The sequence below is a fragment of the Lepeophtheirus salmonis genome, chromosome 12 (assembly GCF_016086655.4).
Source record: "Lepeophtheirus salmonis chromosome 12, UVic_Lsal_1.4, whole genome shotgun sequence".
In the NCBI taxonomy this organism is placed as follows: Eukaryota; Metazoa; Arthropoda; class Copepoda; order Siphonostomatoida; family Caligidae; genus Lepeophtheirus; species Lepeophtheirus salmonis.
This window is the reverse complement of record NC_052142.2, coordinates 6,913,038-6,936,645: the sequence shown is the minus strand read 5'-3', so window position 1 is coordinate 6,936,645 and position 23,608 is coordinate 6,913,038. Positions and strand designations below refer to the sequence as shown.

Sequence of the window (23,608 nt, the reverse complement as noted above, 5' to 3'; positions counted from 1 at the left end):
TAATCAAGTATGTTAATATATAATATAAATATATCATATTCAGAAATTCATGCAGACTTACATGGACAAAGTCCCCATCTTGACCTTGATCTATAACTCTAGTACAATCCTTGGCTTAAGTATAGATTTTAATATATCTTCTTTACAATTTGATGAAGAAATGGACTGTATATGAATGCTAATGATTCTTTGTAACGGAACGTAGCAGTACCATTCATTGATTCTTTTCCAATGCATTGAAACCTACGTATTATTTATACATAATTAAGGGTTGAAGAATGGTTATTTTATAGGTTGTTTACATTTTCGTTTCTAATTTCTCAAAGCTGGAATACAACAGTAAAAATTCAAAACAAATATATAACTAAGAAGAAGTAGTATTCCCTCTATTATTATCCAAAGCAAAAAAGACTCAAGGCGAACACAGTGGAAGCCAAAAAATTACAAGGCGAAGACGCCTCAAGGTGAAGGTGACAAGGCGAAAGTGTCATAAGATGAAAACACCACAAGGCGAAAGTATCATAAGATGAAAACGTTTCAAGGCAAAAACATCACAAGGCAAATACGTACAATCCAAAAATGTTTTCTTAGAACCGTTATAAGCATGTCCTTTTTCTATTATATATACATGGGTCTATACCAAAACAAAGGTAATTACTACAAAAGTTTTATATAAATTAAAAAGTACTAAACCCCTCCCCCACCTAGTAAAATTTATTGAGGTCGTAAAACAGATTTTAACTACTTATTGTTGAATTGTTTTAACGGTGTTTTTACTTTATAGTATGTACTCTATGCTTAAACTATATCTTATTTATAAAGAAGGTAACAAGCTTTTTCAATCCTTGGTTTTAATGTTTTTTCTTAATTTGATACTTAGTAAGTACAAAAAAAACCAAAAAAAAACCAGTCCACTGACACACATGATTCTAATAAAATTTAATCAATAGTAAACCTGTTTAAAATTTACTATGTGGCCGAGTTAGTTTTATATTATACAAGCGTAAGTTGTTGGTTTTTTGTTGTAGTTGTCTGTACCATTATCATTACTTCAACAAAAACCTTGAAGAAAATAAGGTATTTATTTGTATAATATTGTTAACCATGGTTATTATTTTGGTATTTGTATATAATTCGATATAATTTGTTTATCTTCATTAAACTTTCAATATTTATAATATTTACGTTTGAGATGGGTTTTAATTTATATTTTTTTATTTTGTTTTTTATAAACACGTTTTACCCCTTTATTTGATTTGTTTTCAATAATGTCGAATTACAGCATAATAAAATACTAATATTTAAAAATATATATTATATGAAATCATTTAATCTTTAAATTGTTCCCTCAATAGTAAAAAAACGGTATGAAAATATATCGTTATGACTTAATTTAACTTAATTAAAAATTAACAAATGAATTGGCTCATTGAAATTATGTACTTAAAATAATCATCTTGAGTTTTAATGGCATATTTTTGTTTGCTCAAAATCCATAAAGTAATTTTGATTACATAAATGAACAAAACAAAAAACAATATTAATTGTTAAAATAGCAATTTGTCATTTTTAAATGATGGACCAATGCTGATGTGAGCAGTCCATAAGCAAGGAGACGAATAAATATTGAAAGGGAACAATTTACCTTTTAGATCTTACTAGGGTTAAAAGGTATCCCCTCTGGCGTCGGTCCTGTGATAGACATTAATATTTTTTTGTTTTTTTCTCCCTTGCCGTTGCTAATGCAATTTATTACTATATATGAAGTTATATTGAGTTGAGTTATAGGCTGTAAACATTTATTGTAGTTATTTATTGATATCAATTTTATTACTAAATGTTATTTAAAAATTAACAATTCTTAAAAAATAAAATACTAATAATTATTTTATTTTCAGATTTATGCTTTTCCATTTAATACTCAGAAAATATCAGTCATGTTTTTTTCGCGATGTTTCTTGCTTATAATGGTAGCTCATGATATAGGTAAGATTTTACATGTATATAGTATTAATGACTTGAATATGAAACTTTAATTTGACACATAAGATAAAAATATCCATTTTTGAATTCTCTTATAATATACAATTATTTTTTTCTAATCTAGTATCCCAGTCAAATCAATTAAGTCAGCAATGTCTCACAAAAAGTTCGGGAGACTTGCCATGCATTTTTCCTTTTATATATAAGGATGAAATAAACTTTAGTTGCACACGAAATTATAAAATGGATGGTCGTCTAGAAGGATGGTGTCCAACTAAAGTTAATCGAAAAAATCTGGAAGTAATTTTTATATTTTTAAGAAGGAAATTATACTACATGTCATTAATTGTTAGGGAAGTAATTGGTATGAATGTAGATCTGATTCTATGTGTCCACTTCTTCATTACCATGATCATGAACATTTAATCAAATCTCTAGTAGATCTTGAAAAAGAATATCCAAGTTTGTCAAATACTTTTCAAATAGGAAGATCAGTACGTGGGCAAAAAATACTTGGTATTCGAATTTCTGAAGGCTTACACATTGGTTCCAGAAAAAAGTTAAAACCTATGGTCAAATTATTAGCTAATATGCATGGTAATGAACCTGTAGGTCGAGAATTACTTCTTTATTTCGCATCGGTAATTTCTTTTAAATATATAAATGTGTAATGTGATTTAAATATTTTTATGACAGTATATCTTAGGGTCATATGGCATAGATGATAGATTAACAAAGTTTATAAATACAACTGATTTATGGATAGTTCCTACAATAAATCCAGATGGTTTTGCAAGAGCTTCTGAGGGTGCTTGTGAAGGCGGAGGATATAAGGAAGGCCGTTTCAATGAAGGGCGAAAAGACCTAAATAGAGATTTTCCTACATGGATGGATATAGAAAAAATAAAGTATTCTTACTGACAAATTATCTGCTCTTAAAAATTATACATATTTTCAGTCTCGAGGAAGGACGTCAAACTGAGACAAAAAGCTTAATACAATTTATTTTAAATTATCCATTTGTCTTGAGTGCCAATTTTCATGATGGTGCAGTTTTAGTAAATTATCCATGGGATGATTATCATAACAATGATACTCAAACATGGGTTGGCTTAAACAAAGCACCAGATCATGATGTTTTTTATCATTTGGCCACAACTTACTCATTTAATCATCCTACAATGTCGAAAGGAAATGCATGTACCAAGTGGGGTTTGATGAAAGATGGGGTTACAAATGGCGCTGATTGGTACCCAGTTATAGGAGGAATGCAAGATTTTAATTATTTATTTTCGAATGCCTTAGGTATTCTATAAAAACTATTATTTACTCTTTTTAATGGTGAAAAAAAAAATGTGATCTTCCTAATTAAATAAATAGTGAGGTAATCTAGGAAATAATATGCACAGTTAATTTTTATACTTGGAAGCAAATATTAAAACAGCTTTAACATTTAAATATTGATAGATAATTTTTTATAGCTAAATTATATTTTGAACCTTACAGAAATGACTATGGAATTATCATGTTGTAAATTTCCTTCTAGAAAGGTTCTTATCAAAGAGTGGGACAAAAATAAAGAATCCATAATTTCCTATATAGAACAAGTACATATAGGCATAAAGGGTTTGGTTTTGGACAGAAATGATAATCCTATTGGTGGAGCTACCATAAAAATTCGTGATCCTTTATCCGGGAAACCTTCGGGAAAGGATGTGAAATCATCCAAATACGGAGAATATTGGAAATTACTCATCCCAGGCAAAATGTACCAAGTTATGGGTATTAAAATGACACCTGAAGGGAGCATATATAGTTCAAATTGGAAGGATATTTTTGTTTCTGAAGGTTCTGCCATTGAAATTAATATTAAGCTATTTAAGTAATAGACCTATTAATATAAATAATATCAACAATTCGATAATAATTAGAATATTTTAAAGTTAAGAGATAAAAAATAATGAAAATTGTAATGTTTTTTACATATAGTTTATATATTTTTGGGAAATAAATAGTTACTGACTTATCTCATTCTCACTGTAACTTAAGCTTGTATATGGTAATTACTGTATATATATCTTAAAAGGGAGGATCAGATTGCAGAAGGATTGGGAATACCAGAAGTAAATAGACTTATGTTGGGTTCACTGAAATATAGTCCTGAAACTTGAATTGAACTATATAAAAATATGCACTTCGATTGATGTTCCCTTGACTGTAAGCAAGGCTACAATAACAGTGAAAAGGACCTTGATATGAGTTTTCATATATTTTCACTGAAGGATCCTTAAACTATGGCCAAATGGTAAGCCCATAACCATGTGCACATAAACTCAACCCACACGTATATACAAAAAGAGTTTTCCTCCTGAACAATGCAGTGCACGACTTTAAAAAGATGTATAGTTGTTACCAGAGAAAGAATGATCTTGTTTGTCCCAACATATACACCCTAACAGCGACCCAACCTTGGTCATATAAGAGAAAAATATAATAAAGAATAAACCTTTTAAGTAAAACTGGTGAGTTGGGGGGGGTCACAAGCTTTCCCATCATTGTCTTAAATCGAACCACGATTGAAAAGAGAGTAGTACCAAACTTACTGACGCTGTTTTTCGTCAGTCCACCATTGGTACAATCAAATATTATTCTGATACTAATCCTAATAAGTTTGATACTCCCTTTTATTTCTTCTTTTACTTCATAAACAGATTTCCTCATTATTTGTTCTCGAATATGTGTACATTTGATCTCGACACTCCACATAACTTTAATTTATATTATTTTAGGAACTTGCAATAAAATTTAGGACTGATACTTAAGTTCTGTCACCTTGCCTTTTGAGAGACGATCTCACGGCCCTCCTTGAACGCTTTGTACTATTCAAATGCACAAGTCTGAGTACAACTAATTCACCAAAATATTTTCGTAACATTTTCAACGCATCAGCACATGAAATTTCGTTCACAACACAAAATTTAAGGCAAACTCTATGTTCAATAATTGCATTCATTGTAAAAATGGAGGAGGACTAGTGAGGTAGACTAACTTATCCCGCTGTTGCAAGTGAACTTGTTCTACAGATTGCGGTCAGGCCTGGCATAATAATAAAAGATAGTGCTGCTGACCACGGAAAACGTGTTTTTAAATCCCTTCAGCCCCAGCAATTTAAATTAAAAATTACCAGTACTTATTTAACATAATATATTTGATTTGAGATTGTGTCAATACTGTGTTTATGATCGTTTGAGTTTTGGCGGCCGATTTTAGTTTTTTTTAAACAAATATTGTCACTTAAACAGTTTGACTAAAAATTAAATTTGCTCATTTTCATTTATTAACACTTTCCTCCAATACTTCAAATAGTTGATTAAAATAAATAGGACCATTTTGGACCTAAAATTGAGAGCGACAATAAGAGTATAAATAATTATAATCTTTCAATATTAACCAGTATCACAAGTAAAACTTATTGTCAGTTCTTATTGGATATTCAAAAGTCTCAATCTCTTAAAATCTCTAAAAATAATAATTGCAAGACACCTTCAGAGGGAATTTAAAAAAATATTACTTCTAAAGAACTGCTTAGTTCAGAACATAAAAATTTGGAGTATCCAGTTTAATACATGGGTGAAGCTTTGGCAGGAGGAAACAGAAAATCACAAAATGATTCTCACAGTAGAAACGTTCCCTGCAGTGATATAGTCTACTTGTACAGCATTAAGCCATGCAGAATACCTCTTAACAAAGTGTGACTTTAAATACGTTCTTCTTGGGCAAGTACAGAGCGGTTTGATTGAATCAAGGTGTAGCTGGTACCGCCAGCTCTCTCGAGCAAACTGTTGTGTTTCTGTTAGACAAGTACTTGATGCTGAGAAGAAAATAAGAATACGTTCACTTGCAAAATTTGATGGTCTTAATATACGAGAAATACAGGCCATTCATTCAGCTAGTACTGAAGTCCAACATTCCCAAGATATTGAAGCAAATTCTAGATGGTCAAGTGCAGCTGAAGAGAATTATTCAGTAAAAACGCTTGAAAGGATGGCCTTATATTGGCAACAAAATATTTATACGCTTACCTCCAAGGATTAACCCATTTTCATATTGAAACAGATCATCAGGCAATTGAAAACTTTGAACAAAATTGAGAATCCTATACAAAAAAAAATCAAAGAAAGGATGGAAATAAGTTATAAGTTCACCGTTGCTTGGAAACCAGTAAGAAAAATCTTAGCAGCTGATAATTTATCAAGAAATCCGTATTGGAATCCGAGGAATGGTAGGATGTGCATACAAATAAGGTTGTGTGAAGAATATTAATAAGAGATGTATTTGGTAAAAATATTAAGACGAATGAGATCAAGGATCAAAGATTGAGAAAATTGAGAAACCAAGTACAAGAAGAGGATAACTATCCAAAATTGATAAATTTAACTAAAGACGGTTTTTGAAATAATATCAAAAATCTTCCAGAAGAATTAAAACTTTACTGGAATTTGAGAGATAGTCTATCGGTTTATGAAGGTTCGGTCATCGTCAATAATGAAAGAATTGTTATACCTAGAACAACTCGGAAGGAAATATTGGACAATCTGCAAAAAAAAAAAAAAAAAATTTGGGGAGGGCCAGAAGTTATTTTATTATTTAGTTTATTAATCGAGACTAAAATTGAAGGACCAAAAATGACGAAGGCATTTTAAGAAGTAGCTATGGACATATTTTCTGTAAGTGGAAAAATTTCTTGGTTTATGCAGATAGACTTTCTGGATATCCTGCTTTGTATTATTTTGAGCATAGTGGATGTAGATCAAGAGTGATAATGAAAATAATGGAAAGATTCTTCATTGATTATGGTAGTTTTAGAATTAGATGGCAGAACAAACTTCTAGTCCAGGGAATTTCAAGAATTTCTATCCTTTTGGGGAGTTGAATGGCGATGTTAATCTCCACATAACCCACAATCCAATGGATTGGCTGAAGCTTGTGTGAAGAAATTAAAATATTACTGAAGAAAACTATGACTGGAAATAAGATAAATCAGTCAATGATCAATCTAGGAATTTTAGAAATGAGAAAATCCTCTTTTGTGGTACTACTAGATCTATTATGACTATGCTACCTGAATTCCATGCAAAGAGGAGCTAAGAACTTTGTAAGGTTCCAAAACCAATTTTTAATAAAGGAGTAGGGAAGATGTGTGCCGTATTGAAGATTGGTGAATCGGTTCGAATACAAGATTAAATAACCAAAAGATGAACCCATCTAGGTACAATTGAAACACAGGAATCTAAAAGACGATATCTCATACGGAGGAAAAATGGTCGTCATTTCAAATACCTTAGATTTTAATTTTGTATTCATTATTATATCTACTTACCAAATAGGTTCAGTGACCGTCTATATATATTTCCCTGTTTATGAATGTACAATAATATATTAATATAGAGTCATCCTGGAGTTTCCTGGTATAAAATAACGTATATAAATAAATTCAATATCCTCCTATATCTCATATATCATACCTATTTAAATAAGCCATTATATAACGGTCTTCATAATTTTTGGGGGTAAGCGCCCTCCCCTAAATAATATAAGCTAACAACGCCTCTGCCAATCATATTCTAAGAAGTTTAAGACGATTGTAGAAGGGTCATAGTTTTAGGAGAGAGCTAGCTTCCCCCATTAGATGTAATTGTCACCGCTTTTTGCTCTTTCGGATGTTGATTTGAGCTTTTGCTATGCTCACCAAGTACTATTTATTAAAGTAAAAGTAAAGATTAAATTGACATCAGAGATGAACTTTTTTCTTTCAAAATATATTGTACACGTCTAATACATGTGGTAAATGACCATTACACGAAAATAATAAACAAAATAATTGTTTTTGTGCTTAAGTGAATATTATTTATTTAGACACATTTTTTAAAGAAAAAATAACAGTAAAAAATTTACAAGAAGATCCATATTTTTGAAACATTTATGTACCTTGTTAACTATATTACTTATGAGTAACTGAATTTGAGAACAAAATGACTTATTTATTTTGAAAACATAGTTTTTTGATTTTAAACGATAATAATTAGAATCTTGTGTGATTGTAAGCAGAATATTTTTGAATAATCTTGTTATACAATTAAAGCAAAATTTCTAAAATGTCTATCTTTTAAAGTTATTTGAAATTTAGTTAACAGAAAAAATATTTTGCTGTTATTGAGAATGTCTATTTTTTGTTCAATCAATTTTTTAAAAGAATCAGTGAAGAAAATATGGAATGCAGTAAGTATTCTCTATAACGAAATCATATTTGAACTCAATACCTTTCTGGATTTGATCATTTCCGGTAGTGGAAATTCGAGGTTATGAGACAAATAAATGTACCGATTTTTTTACATTCTATTTTATTTAATAAAGAAATACATAAGTGCTTATAAATTGTAGTACATATATAGGTACCATAAATTGGCCATGGTAGACGAATAAAGATTTTTTAAGTCCAGTAGAAAAATAAGAGCTTAGATTGTTTTTGTTAGATTCAAACTTTTGGTTTATAATGAGGGATGCCTGGGTATCATACAGTTTGCTAGCTACCTTGATGAAGTCAGCCCTTTGATCCTCAGGGATATTACATGCCTCATTCGCATATAGTAATATCTTTGATGCCATCGCCATCACTTCCTTGCTCGACGGGGGCTTCACTGGCTCCTCTTTAATAAACTCTTAATCGGATTCATCTTGTGATGCTGCTCTTGGATCTCAATCTATTGCTGCATTAATATCTTTTATTGTATATTGCATTGTCACCAACAAGTCTGAATCTATATTTATGATGTCTTGATATGATAGGTCCAGGACGACCTAGCGGAGTTGTATCAGCTCACCATCTCCCCATTCCACTTCTTCTATTGATTAGCTTCTTTCGTCGATCGATGTAAATCCAACCCTGCGAAGCATCTTGGATTTTGACTTTTTCCTATCAGTAACGATCACAGCTTCTCACCTGACATGGAAGGTGCTAACAGAACTGTGACGCGATCTTTGGATACTTTCCATTCTTTGCACCTTCTTTTTTGTGGACATAAGACCGGCTTGGAAGTGTTCAGAAAAAAAGTCCATTTTGTGACAATTGAACACATCCTTAGCTTAATAGCCTTCCAAGGGAACATGCAGATTCTTTATCCATTCTTCAATAATCTCTGGTTGAACTTCCGCCCTTCACCACACAAAACAGCATTGCTGAGTGATTTCCTTTTGAGAAATTTCTGCAGCCATCCCTGAGACCCTTCAAAGTCGTTCAAACACATTGACAAAGTGAAAGTAGCTGCCTTTTCCCTGATGAGAGGTCCAGTTAGCGGGAAATTCTTTTGAACGACAGGACATACACCATTCTATTACTCTTTTATTCATGGCAGAGTATTTGGAACGACGATCCACAAGAAGTTTACGCTTACCAGATAGAGTAGACAGAATTATAATAACTTCGGTTTTTCTCTGTATTTTTCAGCGTTGCGCATACTTGAGTTTTGCCGACACCGATAATATATTGAATTTTTGTAACCTTAAGATAATATAAAATAAATTTGTATTATTTATTAAACTACCTATGTATTGTGTCCTGTGTAAACTTTGCGACCCTCTTCATTCAGTCTGATGCACTTCAATCGGTGCTCCACTGTCAAAACAATACTCTTTCGTGTATTCTTTAGCTACATTTTTTTAAATTCTGAACAATTTTCTTAGTAACCTTTATGTGTACACTTCATATAAATATGTATGGAAAAAAAACCAATAAGGTAAGGAGTTGTTGTATCACTTTATCTGGATTAACTAGTTGATGCCAAACTAGATACATAATGATGTCTTGTTTATGTATCTCATATGACGGTTTTATACATACATAAGTTATTAAAATTATTCTTCTGGTGAGACATCATTACCGTATTTCGAATAGGTTTTCGACCTTATTGTACCACATAAGCCTTCTGGATTACGGACAAAGGAATTTTTTGTGGTACGGAATTAAAATGGATATAAAAAAAGAAGTCAAATAATTTAACTAAAGAGAGTCTCTTTTGTCTAACGAAATGTCCGTTTGAGAGAATTCCGTAGTTCAGAACATTTACTGTATGTGTACACTCAGCCATTTAGTGGGTCATCTTCCAATTTTATTCTTTATTATTGTCTATATGTTTATTCAAGGAGTATGTCATTTAAATGGAACGAGAGAATTGGAAATAATATTTTTTTACTTGTATTGTTGTTCCAAAAAATCAAATCGTAAGTAGACATTAAAAGACAACGCTATTTCTGAAGTGAGTTAGCAATCCTTGAAAATTACCACGTGTTCTTTACAAAGTCCTCATCACTTTAAAGAACTAATAAGAATATTATTTGGATGAGGAAACGAAGATATCAAGTAGGTGCTCAGCTCCAAGATGACGGTCTGGATATTGATTTAAAAAAGAAATATCAAGTCTTGGATGAAACCGAAAATAAAATAACTTTCCATCAATATCCGAAAGATCCATAAAGACTCCCAGAGTGAAAAATGCCATACCAATAGATTATTTACAAAAATTCAAATAATGCAATACATCTAAAAATGGCTCCTTACATTTTGCAGTCAAGATTTCTTCACAGAGTCTATGGATTCAGATAGTTTCCAAATGAAAAAAACAAAAAAGTTGAAAATTGACAAATAGAATATTAAAAAATGGAAACGCCATCCCTTGTTGTTTCCAAAAATGTTAATTTTATTTATCAAAATATTGGCTATATCAAAGGAGTGGCACATTTCCCAGAAGATTATTCTTATTATTTTAATTGTTGATGTTTTTATTTGCGAGTGTTTCTCAAAATTTCAATTTTCCGCATTGTAATTGTCAATTTTAAGATTTACGGAAAGTACAAAAACATCAGGTAATATTTTTGTAGAATCAATCATTTGATATTTTTGCAATTTATCTTCTAGTCGAACCGGATATATGGGGAAACAGTTTCTTTAAGCGGATGACATTACTTGCATCCAATAATTTAAGGCTCATTATATTTGTTTAGATACTTGTCCTGCTAATATACATCAATTGTTTATATTAAAAATTTACACCTATTGACCATATTTTATAATAATTATATGCCTGGAAGAATAGTTATGGAACATCAAACATAAATATTTTACTACATGCCCCTCATCTTGGACCAAGGGAATTTTTGATTACCTCACAGTAAAGTGCATCATACAATGAACAAGAAATTGACTATCTAATCCATATCTCAAGTACTAAATGGCTTAGCTATTCTGAATTGAGGAGGAAAATAACATTGACAAGTTTACTAATATGTATGTCATTTTAGATACTCTCAAAAGTGAGGCTGAATTGATTCATACAGATGAAATTTTCGATATCAAACTCAATTTTTTGGTTGAGCAATTAAACTTTACGATGAAAGAGGGACAAGGCCTTGGGTATTTGATTTAAATGTTAGCTAACTGTTGAATGTGGAAACAAACCAGCCTTGCTCTTTACATGCAAATTCAAATGCATGATATTCTTACAATGCCGCATGTGTCTCTTTTGATGTGAGTTTCTAGAGCTGTCACTTTGAGCACTGGAATTTATGATGCCAACATTAAATATCTGAAATATAGAAGTCAATAGTTGAACAGAAGAAAGTAAAATGTGTATCTATTGATTGACGAAATTCACTCAGAAAAGTAAGTTAAATATAGGAACAGTAAAGAGAATGGATTGGATAACGATTTGAGCCCTAAAAGACTATCCTAACATTCATTATTAAAAGTTAGTGTTGGAAGTAAGAAGACATTGTAAGCGTAAATCTTATGTCCCAACTCAACTCTAAAATATTAACAACAATATTGTGATCTTGTACTACAAGCTGTACATAAATATGGATTCCAAATAATTGGAAAACTTGTAGACAACTACACTACACACCTAATTTGTATTTGAAGAATGTATTTTACGTTTCACTTGAACTATTATTTTTAAAATTCGGAAGTAGAATCTTGGAAAAGAAATTCTTATTTTTGATTGACCTCATAATTTCAAAAACTTGTAAAACAATTTGGTGTAATTCATTGAAATTGAAATTGGATTTCAAAAGTTTAAAAATCTTGAAATTACTTTACAGTATTGAAATCAGGAAGTTGATTAAATATGGTCACAAATTGACTGATAAAGGGTTTCGTCTAATTGCAATCGAAAAAACTAATGTATAGTTAGCTAATTCTCTGTTTCATGCCAGCACTATTCATTTATTGAAAAATGCATGCTATTTTATGAAACTATCCCTTTGTAAAAGTGATCCGTAATTATTGGAACAGATTGAATGTGAGGTCACCAGTCAGTGCCTGTATGAAAAGGTATAGTCTTTATAATCCCATAAAAAGTATGAACGATGAACAAATCAAATTTTTATATATTGACGATTAGATAAAGAGGTCAGAGATAAGAAAAAAAAACCAAGAATTTCGAGGAAAACTTTCATTACTGTTAAACAATCAACTTCTGCTTCCATAAAGCTTACTCAACAACATCTTCAAATCTTTTCACTTTGTATTTCTAGGTCTTATTCAAAGTGACTTCATAAAAGTAAGATTTATATAATATAGTTAGTAGTCTGGTGCAAATGACATTTTGTCCGTGAAGAGCTGTTTGAAAGGGGACAAAAATATTTGAGTGAAGTCATTAATCAAATTTTCAAAAATAAAAATAGTTATATAAAGGAAATTTGGGTTAGAGAAGATCCAACCAATAATAAGGAAAATTGGGTAGTACTTCTGTCAATGTTAGATGTTAATCGTTTAATGTAATGTTATTGCGATGATATTGACTCTAATTTATTACATTTTATAAGTGATTATGTAGCTCAAAATCTTGATAAATCTGTTGCTAATCTAAATTTTGTTTATCTAAAGAATTTCCAAATATTAATTATAAAGAATGAGTTTTCGAGGATGAGTCTCAAAAAGTGACAGATTCTTTTATCAATATGCTATATCGAGGAAGCCTTAAATATCCCAAAGATTTTATTTATTTACATTGAATTATTTCCTGGAATCTATATGAATCAATATTTCACAAAATACTAATGCCAGAGCGGTTTAAAAAAAAATAAATTGTGCTTAAAAATACATATATTTATATATACGTTTCTTTGATTAAAAACTATTTTCATGAAATAGTTAGTTTTTTGAAAATACTAAATGTTATTATGAACCATTTGCTACAATACTTAAGGATATATATTTCAAAATTTCTCGCATTATATTTAATATTTTAATGAAAAACTTGAAAGGAATGGATATAACAGCATGATTCATTGAACATAAAAAAAGAAATATATGTCTTTAAAAAGAATAATATATCGCGAAAAATAACAAAATTGTAGTTAAAATAATTGTTGTTATTATTTTAAATGATTTGGAGAAAGTTGTGCAATAAAGTATATCATTATCTACTAATAATTATTTTTATTTTATTTCATATAGAAAAAAAATTAACTATAGTTGATTTTGGCCAAGCATACAAAAAGGGAAAAAAAAAATCTCGTTCTATAAAGTACCTTAGAAAAGGAGAGTCGGGTCATCATGCACGTCATATAAAGAGAAAAATATGAAATAATGGATAAAAAAAAGCTTACATAAATGAAGAAAGTAAAACTGAATCGAATAATTAATTAGTTATAAAATGAAATGTAATAATAGAAACTCATGTACAGAATGTTCACCGCTTTCTTTTCACCCAAAAAATTTCCCCTCCCTCATTCCAAGCCAAGGTAAGTTATTCTCAAAACAAGTTAAAACCGAAGCAAGTTCATCGTAAGGAAACTTCAATATAAATCAAGTTCATCCAGAGGAAAATTCATCCCCAGAATACATATATTTGGAATGTAATGTAAGTTTAATATAAATACAAGGTCATACCATCATGTAATCGGTCTTGCTAGAATTTTCTATTTGATGTGTTGACCCAACTCTGGGTAAAACATACAGATTTTGATCAAACACTCAACCACTCATGTAATTCAATATTGCCAGAATTTAAAATTTGATGTTTCTTACCGACTGCTGGGCAAGAAAGACTGATTTTTGAGAAAACACGCAATCACTCATACGCTATGATGTCAATATTATAAAAGCTGTTGTGGAAGTTTAACATAAGTCGTACATGCAATATGGTATAACCTTGTATTTCTATTAATCTTGTCATGATTTAGTATTTTATTCTATTTTTAATAAGAAGATTTAAATTATTATGTAATATAATCATTATCTTAATAAAGAAGTTTATAATTGAAATAAGAACTTAAACTTCATAAGCTTAAAAACTTTATTTTCTCCTCGTCCGCCGATTGCAACAAATATGCCCCTTAGCTTTATGTTATTTTCATTTTCCTTAATTGAATATAGATATATATTCCTAATGTAAAGTTGTATTTTTTTTTTTTTTTACAAAATGTGCTGGTATTGTTATAGCATGTCCTATAATTATGTGATTTCGTAGGCTCTCCATTAAAGGTGGGATATCCGTGATGATACATATAAGTTAATTGTATGAGAGGGGACAATGAAAAGTGTTAATGATATTGACTTTTATTAGCACTATTTCGAGATCCCTCTATATTGCCTGATTTGATGGACACATATCACTAGTTATCGACCCAACTTTAAAACCAATTTGTTGAAACTGAAGTGATAATTTTCTTAAGTATGGTAAAACTTTCTACACGTTGAATAAGTTTCGGGTAAAATGGAATGCTACGACCTTCTACCAACTAGTTTGAATACCTTTCAACATGAAGCACAAAGCATGAATTGCAAGAACATCATTTTCATGGATATCCTTTTATAGATTGCCCATCAAATACAAAGCCAGACTTGATGGCATTTCATCGAATGCTAAAGAACAATGGCGTTCATTAGGAGGGAAACTTCGAATTTTCACCTAAAAATATAAAGAGACTCTTTACTAAATATATTATATATTAAATTTAATAATAAATTTAATTTAAGTAGGGATTCGTATATGTTGTACTACAAGCAATTTGCAGCTGCAATGCTTATTTTATGGTGTAAGCATACCAGGTGGCAATATTTTTCGTTTTACTGTATAGAAAACGTTGATGGTCATCATTAAATATATGATGAATTGCCTCATTCATATTTATAATATATATGTATGTATACCTATGACAAAAAAAAATACAACTATTCTTTTCATTCAATTTTACCTCAAGAATGCGCCGATGATGTGACATAGCCTGAATTAGGCTAGAATTTGTCAGTTTGCTTAGGAAACTCTTGTACATTAGGTTTGAATTTAATAGTTTGATTAGCCATCATTTTAGAAATTGGTTCAACAAATTAAATATAAAATTCTGTGATAGTAATACATATATTTAAATTAAATTTTTACCAACAATTCATACATTTTATAAGTTTATATGATGTAAATACAGTAGTTGTTGAATTGGCATAATAGTGGTTAAGGTGTATACAACATCCAGGTTCTTTGTCATTTTGAGATGAAATACCTCAAACATGGACTTGCATAATCTGAGGCTTTATCTGAGCTAAACAGCGATTGATCATGTGACTTCATGGAATTTAGCTCTTTTCTTGGTTTTGCTTCTCTAGAATTGCAAAATTTTCTGGAGATTGCAGCAAGTCTTAAATGCCTCCACTTGAATTTATTGAATGAAAAATGTCTTCCTCTTTGAAGTGAGCAGAACATAAAACATACGTACCGTTCGGTATGAAGTTCTTCAGCCTCAAAACACGTAACCAAGCCTTGTTTTGGAGTATATCTTTTCGAAAACAAACAAAAAAGATGTATCCGTGCCTGGAAAATGCTTATTCCCGCATCCAAAAGCTGCGCAAAGAGGCATTTTTACACATGAAAATTATTTTTATTAATAAGCAATGACTTTTACTCTATTACACTAGGGGTTTAGAGATATATTTGCTGGAATTAGCTGATGTTTCAGCTAATGAATGCCCAGACTCTCTTATTCTATGACACTGGCTCCATATAAATAATTTACACCTTAGTATTGTTGTGTAGGTCTTTATTTACTGTGTATAGTCCATTTCAGTCTTAGGATCCGTTATATTAGTCCCTAATCGATTTAATTAATGAGACTGTATAATGGATCCTTTGAATATAAAACGTGTTTTCCGCTTCCCGTGATACATTTCTGATAATTAATAAATTACTGCAATTATTTTAAGAGTACTTTACAGCCAAAAATAAAAAACAAAGACGCGTACACCATTTTTCGTATGGATTTAAAGTACTTCACATTGAGTGGATATTTGAGTTAGATATTACGTTTAACGTTACTGGTTGCAAATGTGAAGTACTTTACAGGCAAAAAAAAAAAAAAAAGACGCACACAACATTTTTCGTATGGAGTACTCTTGAAATATTTAAGAGCGTGAGAATTTGGTTCATTGAATACAAGATAAATTAAATTATTACTGCTTAAAAGGGATATAAATAATAGTTATGTTGCAGTAATTTATTAATTATCAGAAATGTATCACGGGAAGCGGAAAACGCATTTTAACAGAGAGTTGGTGATTTGTTCTATCTGTCAGAAGGAAATACAGAAGGACAACTTTAATGATCACAAAGTTAAACTCCATAAGAATGCAGCTCCAGCTGCAAGTATCAAGTGAAAATTGATCATAAGAAGCAGAAAACATTGAACTTTGTTTTTAAGAAAACTTCCTCCATTACATCCTCATCCTCAGTCACTGCCTCCTCCTGTCCCAATGACCCTGCTCCAGTTGAGGCCTTACTGCCTGAACCAAGATCTGAAAGTCCGTTTCTACTGAAGAGAAAGTTACTGCAGACACAGAAAATAATGGCGACTCATCAAATTACCCCAGCGGACGGATTTCTCATGGAATAAGACTTCCTAATCTCGATATCAGACCAATCTTCTCTCCCAAGCAGCTCTCTGTAGTCAACAACAACAATATTCCCTCTGCAGAGGACTCTGAGACTAGCGACAATGTCCAGGGAGGTGAGAAGAGCAAGACTGAGGAGATAGAGTTTGAGGATGGAGGCCCAGAGTACCCTGTCGTCTTCACGAGCCAGCTGGGTGACCCGATACTTGCTGAGCAGGAGCCAAAGCGGAAGGACATCCAGACCAGAACCAGAGTGGAGACTAAGCGGGAAACTGTGCCTAAAGTCGAGAGAGATCATCCTCTACAGCCCAAGTTACAAACATACAGTCCTCAGATAGATGACAAATACTCCAGAGACTTTAAATATGATTGGTTCCGTAAGTTCCCGCGGCTAGAATATGACGAGGTTGAAAAGTCAGCCAAGTGTTTCGCCTGTTCCAAATTTTCCATTTCCAACCTTGGGAAATTTGAGTTCAAAACATGGAAAAACAGTTCCTCGTTGAAAGTTCATTCTAACAACAAAAAACACAAACTGTCGATGGAAAAGTGGATCCATTTCCTCACATCAAAAAGAAAGAATACCTCGGTTCTCAACCATGTTCAGTCTCAACATGCTGAGGAAGTCGTGAATTGGCGAGCTTATTTGAGGTATCTTTTCCAAACTGTTGGGTTCCTCGCAAAGCAAGATTGGCTTTTAGGGGCGATTCCGAAACAAGAGAAAAGTTGATGGAATCTAATGAAAACAATCGAGTAAACTTCTTGGAGCTTTTGTCCCTGTGTTCACACGACAATCATATTCTCAAAGATAAACTGGAGGCCGAAGTCAAAAAATTTGGTTCAGCTGGGGCAGGTTTTGCCAAATGGACTTCACCTGACATCCAAAATGAGCGGATAGAGATTATAGCATCCAAAGTGACGGAAAATATAATTGAAGATGTCAAGACTTGTGCCGGCGATGATGACTACTGGTTCTCTGTGATTGTTGATGGGACATCAGATATGTCAAACACGGAGCAGTTCAGTCTGTCACTGGGATATCTGACGAGTGAAGGCATCAAGAAAGAGAGCTTCCTCAAGTTTGTAAAAGTTACCCAGACTGACGGCAAATATTTGTTTGAGAAGCTTCACGAGGCTGTCTCCCTGGCCGCGGACGGTGCCTCCAACATATCCGGCATCAAGAAGGGTCTTGCCGCCAGGTGGAAGGAAGCAGCCCCACTGTGTGTCTACATCCACTGCTACGCCCATATCCTCAATCTTGTAGTCAAGGATCTTCTCCCAGATATAACCCTGTTGAGAAATACAATGGCAACAGTACAAATTTTATACAACTTCATTGAAGGGTCACCAAAGAGGTCAGCAATCTACAAGTCGGGGAAGATAACAAATAAAGATGAGGAGCATGCCAAGGTGATGACCCTGAAGAACCAGTCTGCTACCCGCTGGAGTCTCCGCTACGATGCTGTACACGCTGTATCTCTAGGGATGGTCAGAATCATGACGACCCTCATAATAATGAGAAAAGATAAAGATACATTGTCGAGTTCAACAGCAACTTCTCTGCTCAACAGCATCTTTAGTCACGAATTTGTTTTCGGCATTGAACTGTTGAAGACACTCCTCAGACACACATCTAGCTGGTCAGATGAACTTCAAGGCAGAAAGGTTGACCTAACAAAGGCCCAGAAACACGTCAACCTAGTGATTAGGACTCTTGAAGATCTTAAGAATGAGAAAATCTTTGAATCAATCTGGAAACTTGCTAAGTTGAAGTCGTCTGAGATGAAATCAGTATTTGACCTGGAGGACTCAATAGATTTGGAATTCAAGGAGGCGAAGATTCCAAGGAGAATAAAGTGGAAAGGAACAACTGAATCCTACGGCCTTGAAACACATTTCGATGTTGCAATCAATAAGATTCTATTAGAGCTTGAGAGCAGATTTGCCACCGACGATACAAACATCACAATGGATTTCATAGCAATCGTCAATGACAGTGAAGTGGAGACCTGTGTCATTGAGCATGTTGCCAAACACAACAGACTTGAACTTGAGCAGCTCCAGTCAGACCATGCAATCTTCCAGTAATTCAAGGTTAATATTATAATGTTTCATTTTGCATTATATGTTTAAAATTTATGTTTCTCTAGGCAAATATTGACACAGAAGACATGGTTTCGTCAAAAATTGCTGCAGAGTTAATAAGCTTGGGAGTGTCCGCCTGATGCCGGAGCTATACAAGGTGATTGTTATCCTGGCCTCAATGCCCATCAGCAGCTGTGAGGCGGAGCGGTCATTCTCCTGTCTCAGAAGGCTCAAGAACCACATAAGGACCACCATGGACCAGGAGAGGCTCTCCTCCCTCACCCTCTTGAACATGGACAGGGTGATGGTGGACAAGGTGCTCCATGAAGACATGGACAGTTTGATTGACACCTTTGCGTCAAGGAAAGAGAGGAAAAACTTCTTCTTCTAATCGTCATAAAGAACACATGTATTTTTTTTTCATTTTTTTCAAACACATCACCACGTATACATGCGAGTTAAGAACATCAAGACTTGTGAACATAATTTATTTTCTGTCGATGTAACCGTTTCATGGTATATTATAATCTCGTTCATTATCTTCATCTGTTATTATTTTAAAAATATTTAAGGAGGTTTAAATAGTTTGACTTAATTGTATAGTTCAAAAATTTTCTCTCATTCTTGCACCGTGCATTTTATACTCCATTATACTCCTTCCTTTATGAATAAGTCGGCATTGACTTTCCCTCTAGAGTTTTTCCTTTTCATTTTATTTTTCCCAATATTTGCCTGAAGAAAATAATGGTCAGACAGTCATTGGACGATATTCTTGCAAGATTTAATCTATGCTGTAGCATTTGCCCTGTTTAAATATCCCACGTTCACCACTGAAAATCAACCGTTCACCCTTGTAAAGCGGAACGAAAAATCTTCCTAACATACGGCACTGGCTGGACCCATTAGTAATTATGAGGAACCTGCTCACAGACCCACACCAAAAATGGTTGCGGTCTAAAATTGCCACATCCTCTAAAATTACAAACATATCAAATGTTAGTGCCAAGGAGCATTGGTGTCATTGTTGTAAATCGGAGCTGGAGTCGTCTTTCCATCTTCTCTTTTTCTTCCCAAAAAATACTCCCCCTTATCCGTATGTGGGAGTGTATGATTCTTGGAGCTTTTAATATGGTCCTGAGCCCTTCTTAGTGGCTTATTGCAACATCCTCCAAACACTACAAGGCTTATCTCAAGTATTATTTACGACTGGCTCGCTTCTCCTCCTTTTTTTTTTTTTTTTTTTTTTTTTTTTTTTTTGCCTTCTTTTATCATTTTACATCATGCAGTAATACTGTAAGTTATAAATATGTGTGTTAATACTCAATTGTGTTGGATGAGGAGGGAGGACAAACAGTCATTTAGTACTTTTAGGCTCTTGTATAGTCGGCAGGAGTGAGTGAGGGATGGAATAGGTGAAATATTTTATATCAAGGTTTTGTTTATATGCCTTTTGTATTCCATAAGCCAATTGCCACCCAGTATTTAATTAAAGGTTAAAGATATTGGGTTAGTAAATACAGTACTTATTTACAGAAGGTTTTTTTATTTTTTAAATGAATTAATTATACTTAATCATTCACGCACTTTAACTGTACTATGAATTGAGGAGTGAGCTACTGACTGAAAAAGAATATAACACTAAATGTTTTTATACTAAATACTAATTATCTAGTTGAAGAAAAATAAAGAACATGTGAGTTGGTGCACTCCAATGACCGCTAGTGCGAATTCACAATGATTCGTTCATAAGGAGACTAAAATAAAATAAAAGGCCACGTTTGGGTATGTCAAGTTTGTGTTAAATATGAATAGATAATTGGATTTCGCCCCTAGCTATAAAATTTATTTACAAAACTGTGCTAAAATTTACTGTTATTTCTCTACCCCCCCCACACACACATCTACTAAAGTGTGCTGGGTGAGAGCTAAAATGAATAAAACCCACGCTTGGGAATACATAAATTTACTTTAAAAACAGAATATATAGAAAGAAAATAGAAAGAAAAAAGAAGAAATATTTTGTAACTTTAATATAACTTAATTTGAAACAAAAGATACTTGTTCACGTAACTCCCTTCTTTACCCCCTTGTGAATTGAGGGAGAAGGGAGGGAACCTAAATGTACATAAATAAGTTATTCTAAAACCTTTGCCTCTGTATCATATTACGCTCCATTCTGTATAGAGCATGCGAGATTGTTAGGACTTTTAGTTAGATCCATTTAATGAACATTGGAGTGATGCCCAGAGCCTTAATTAGCTGAGTATATGCCTGTTTAGACCTTACCCCTCTCAAATTTATTACTACAGGTACTATAATTATATAATTTAGTTCATACTTGTCACCTAATTCAAGATGCAAGATTATTGATTTTTGAACACAGCGGTCCCGTACATCTCTCTTTTTCTCGATCCGCAAGTTAACACCGATACAATGGTTGGAACTGCCACATAAACCTTGTTACCCATTAAAAATTACAATATCTAGCTTAAACCACGATCCTTCATGCGGCGCAACGTTACTTTCCTGGGCTTTAATTCCTCTCGAGCTCAGGGAAGTCACAATCATTCTTTGAATCAGATTGTTTTTAGCGTCCTCTGGAACTAAGACCGAATCATCTGCGAAGAGGAGAGCTTTTATAGTTTCTTTATCTAGTTTATAGGCCTTAAAATCTTTTGTTCACTTCTGCCAGGCACAAATCCATCTCGAAGTTAAAGAGGTATTCTGGCAGGAGTGACCATGCAGGATACCTGAATTGAACTTTATATTCTCCCTACCCTGTAGGGTGGCAGAGGCGTTATCATAGATATTCATAAAATATTTCAGGAGCAAGGGTAGGAGACCTAACCTCGTTTAGACCTTGTCTAGACACTGGCCTTCAACAATGACTCATGTGAGGCTGAGTCAAAAGCCGTGGACAAAGTCTATATAGGTAACTGCCCATCTTTTTTCTTGTTTGACATTGTGACTAATTTTAGTAGGGTTTTGAGAATGAGAGAGTTTTCTAAACATCCATTTACCACACGAAAATCCCTCTTACACTCATTGATTTGTACTTGCTGCAAACGATTGGCAATCAACTTCTGAAATGTGCGGGTTACGTGAGGCAAAACAGTGATGGGTCGAAAGTCCCCCATCTCTACCGAGTCCTCCTTCTTAGGGATGAAGAAGGTATTGCCACAAAAAAGCTCCGTGGAATTTTCCCAGCTATGACTTTTTTATTATAACACTTGGTTATCACTGGGATATCGAAGGATCTAAACATACTCCCATCCATACCGAGAGGGTCCTTCCCTGCAACCCATTATGGAAGGCAGTTCTTGACCTCATCCTATGTGATCAGCACTTGTAACTCGTACATAATAGCATTGTGTAAATTCGGGCTGCCTATTGTCAGCTTTTGACGTTACGGAAAACTTTTCGGCCCATTCGTCCAAAAACGCCTCAGGCCTTTTTTTATTTTTGAGGTGGTAAGCGACTTCTCTGTCCATCACGGCTGAAATAGCTTTTCCAAAGTATTTTTTGAGTGAATTGTCTAGGGCCTTTTTGGCATAAAAGTCCCCCCTAATATTTTTAATTTTCTTTCTTCTCTCTAACGTTGTCCTTCACCTTTCTATCCTGGTAACCCCATACCGAATCCTGGACTAGTACATGAATAATTTGTTAAATGTGGGAGGCTTACCTCCAGGGTTGACAATACCTCAATCGCAATTTAATATTCTATCCTATACACGTATCTCGCCTAGAGTGTCTACTCGGTTTATGTACAAACCTACCCCTAAAATCATTTCGCTTATAGATAAAACGAAATTACCCTCAAAATTTAATTCCAGTTATGTATCTGAGTTTGTTCAAAATTTATAGTCGATATTGGCTTTTAAACATTTTTTATGATCTTCACCACTCAAAATTTAATGGTCTCTTACTGTTAACATATATAGCCTTTCTACAAATTTTCCCTAAAATTGATTTCAAACTTATTAAGTAGTACAGGATATAAACAACCCAAAGCAAAAATATAACATCCGTTTAACTTCGTTGTCGAAGGTAATAAGTCGATTGTATGACTAAATCTGTGATAAATATTATTTAAATATATTATATATGAAGTATATTTAAACTTGTATAAATCTGTATTTATTGATATATCTATTTTTAACATTTTTGTAAAGAAAAAAAGTGCTGAAGGAGAAGGAAGGACATAGGCAGAAGGTAGTACATATGTTATTACTGAATTAAGACCCTGCTTAATATCAGGTACCTGTAATTTGATTTTGTGGAGAGAAAATGGAGTATTGATATAAAAAAAAGAACCCTCTACATTTAAGATTGTGCTATTTTGAACATATATATATATTTTTTTAAAAATAATTATGAAATATATTTTATTGTAAATTTAGTAAGCTCAATTTACTGTTTTTACAAAAAAAAGAAGAAAAAAAAAGGTTTAATTTGAGATATATGGACAGTATTCAAGTAAACACTCATTTTTTCTTCAATAATGTAAATTTTCGAATCTTTAAGGCTGTTGAGCTACCTCTAAATATTTTTGGAAAATGTTCAAGCTTTTCTCAAATGTTTTTTGTACAATTAGGAACCATTTTT

At 32.7% G+C, this 23,608-nt stretch overlaps 2 protein-coding genes across 2 annotated transcripts; both read left to right on the top strand.

Annotated features, from left to right (window-relative positions):
* Window positions 1-1,082: 1,082 nt before the first annotated feature.
* On the top strand, window positions 1,083-4,009 carry LOC121126808 (carboxypeptidase D). The gene is made up of 7 exons (XM_040722148.2): window positions 1,083-1,119; window positions 1,899-1,986; window positions 2,108-2,283; window positions 2,337-2,624; window positions 2,680-2,891; window positions 2,942-3,288; window positions 3,490-4,009. Exons 1-7 carry the CDS (start codon window positions 1,105-1,107, stop codon window positions 3,867-3,869), a joined length of 1,506 nt encoding a protein of 501 aa, XP_040578082.1. The 5' UTR covers window positions 1,083-1,104; the 3' UTR covers window positions 3,870-4,009.
* A 13,139-nt stretch (window positions 4,010-17,148) lies between these two features.
* On the top strand, window positions 17,149-23,313 carry LOC139906685 (zinc finger MYM-type protein 1-like). Its single transcript, XM_071891938.1, has 2 exons — window positions 17,149-19,012; window positions 19,069-23,313. Exon 1 carries the CDS (start codon window positions 17,648-17,650, stop codon window positions 19,004-19,006), a length of 1,359 nt encoding a protein of 452 aa, XP_071748039.1. The 5' UTR covers window positions 17,149-17,647; the 3' UTR covers window positions 19,007-19,012; window positions 19,069-23,313.
* Window positions 23,314-23,608: the final 295 nt, after the last annotated feature.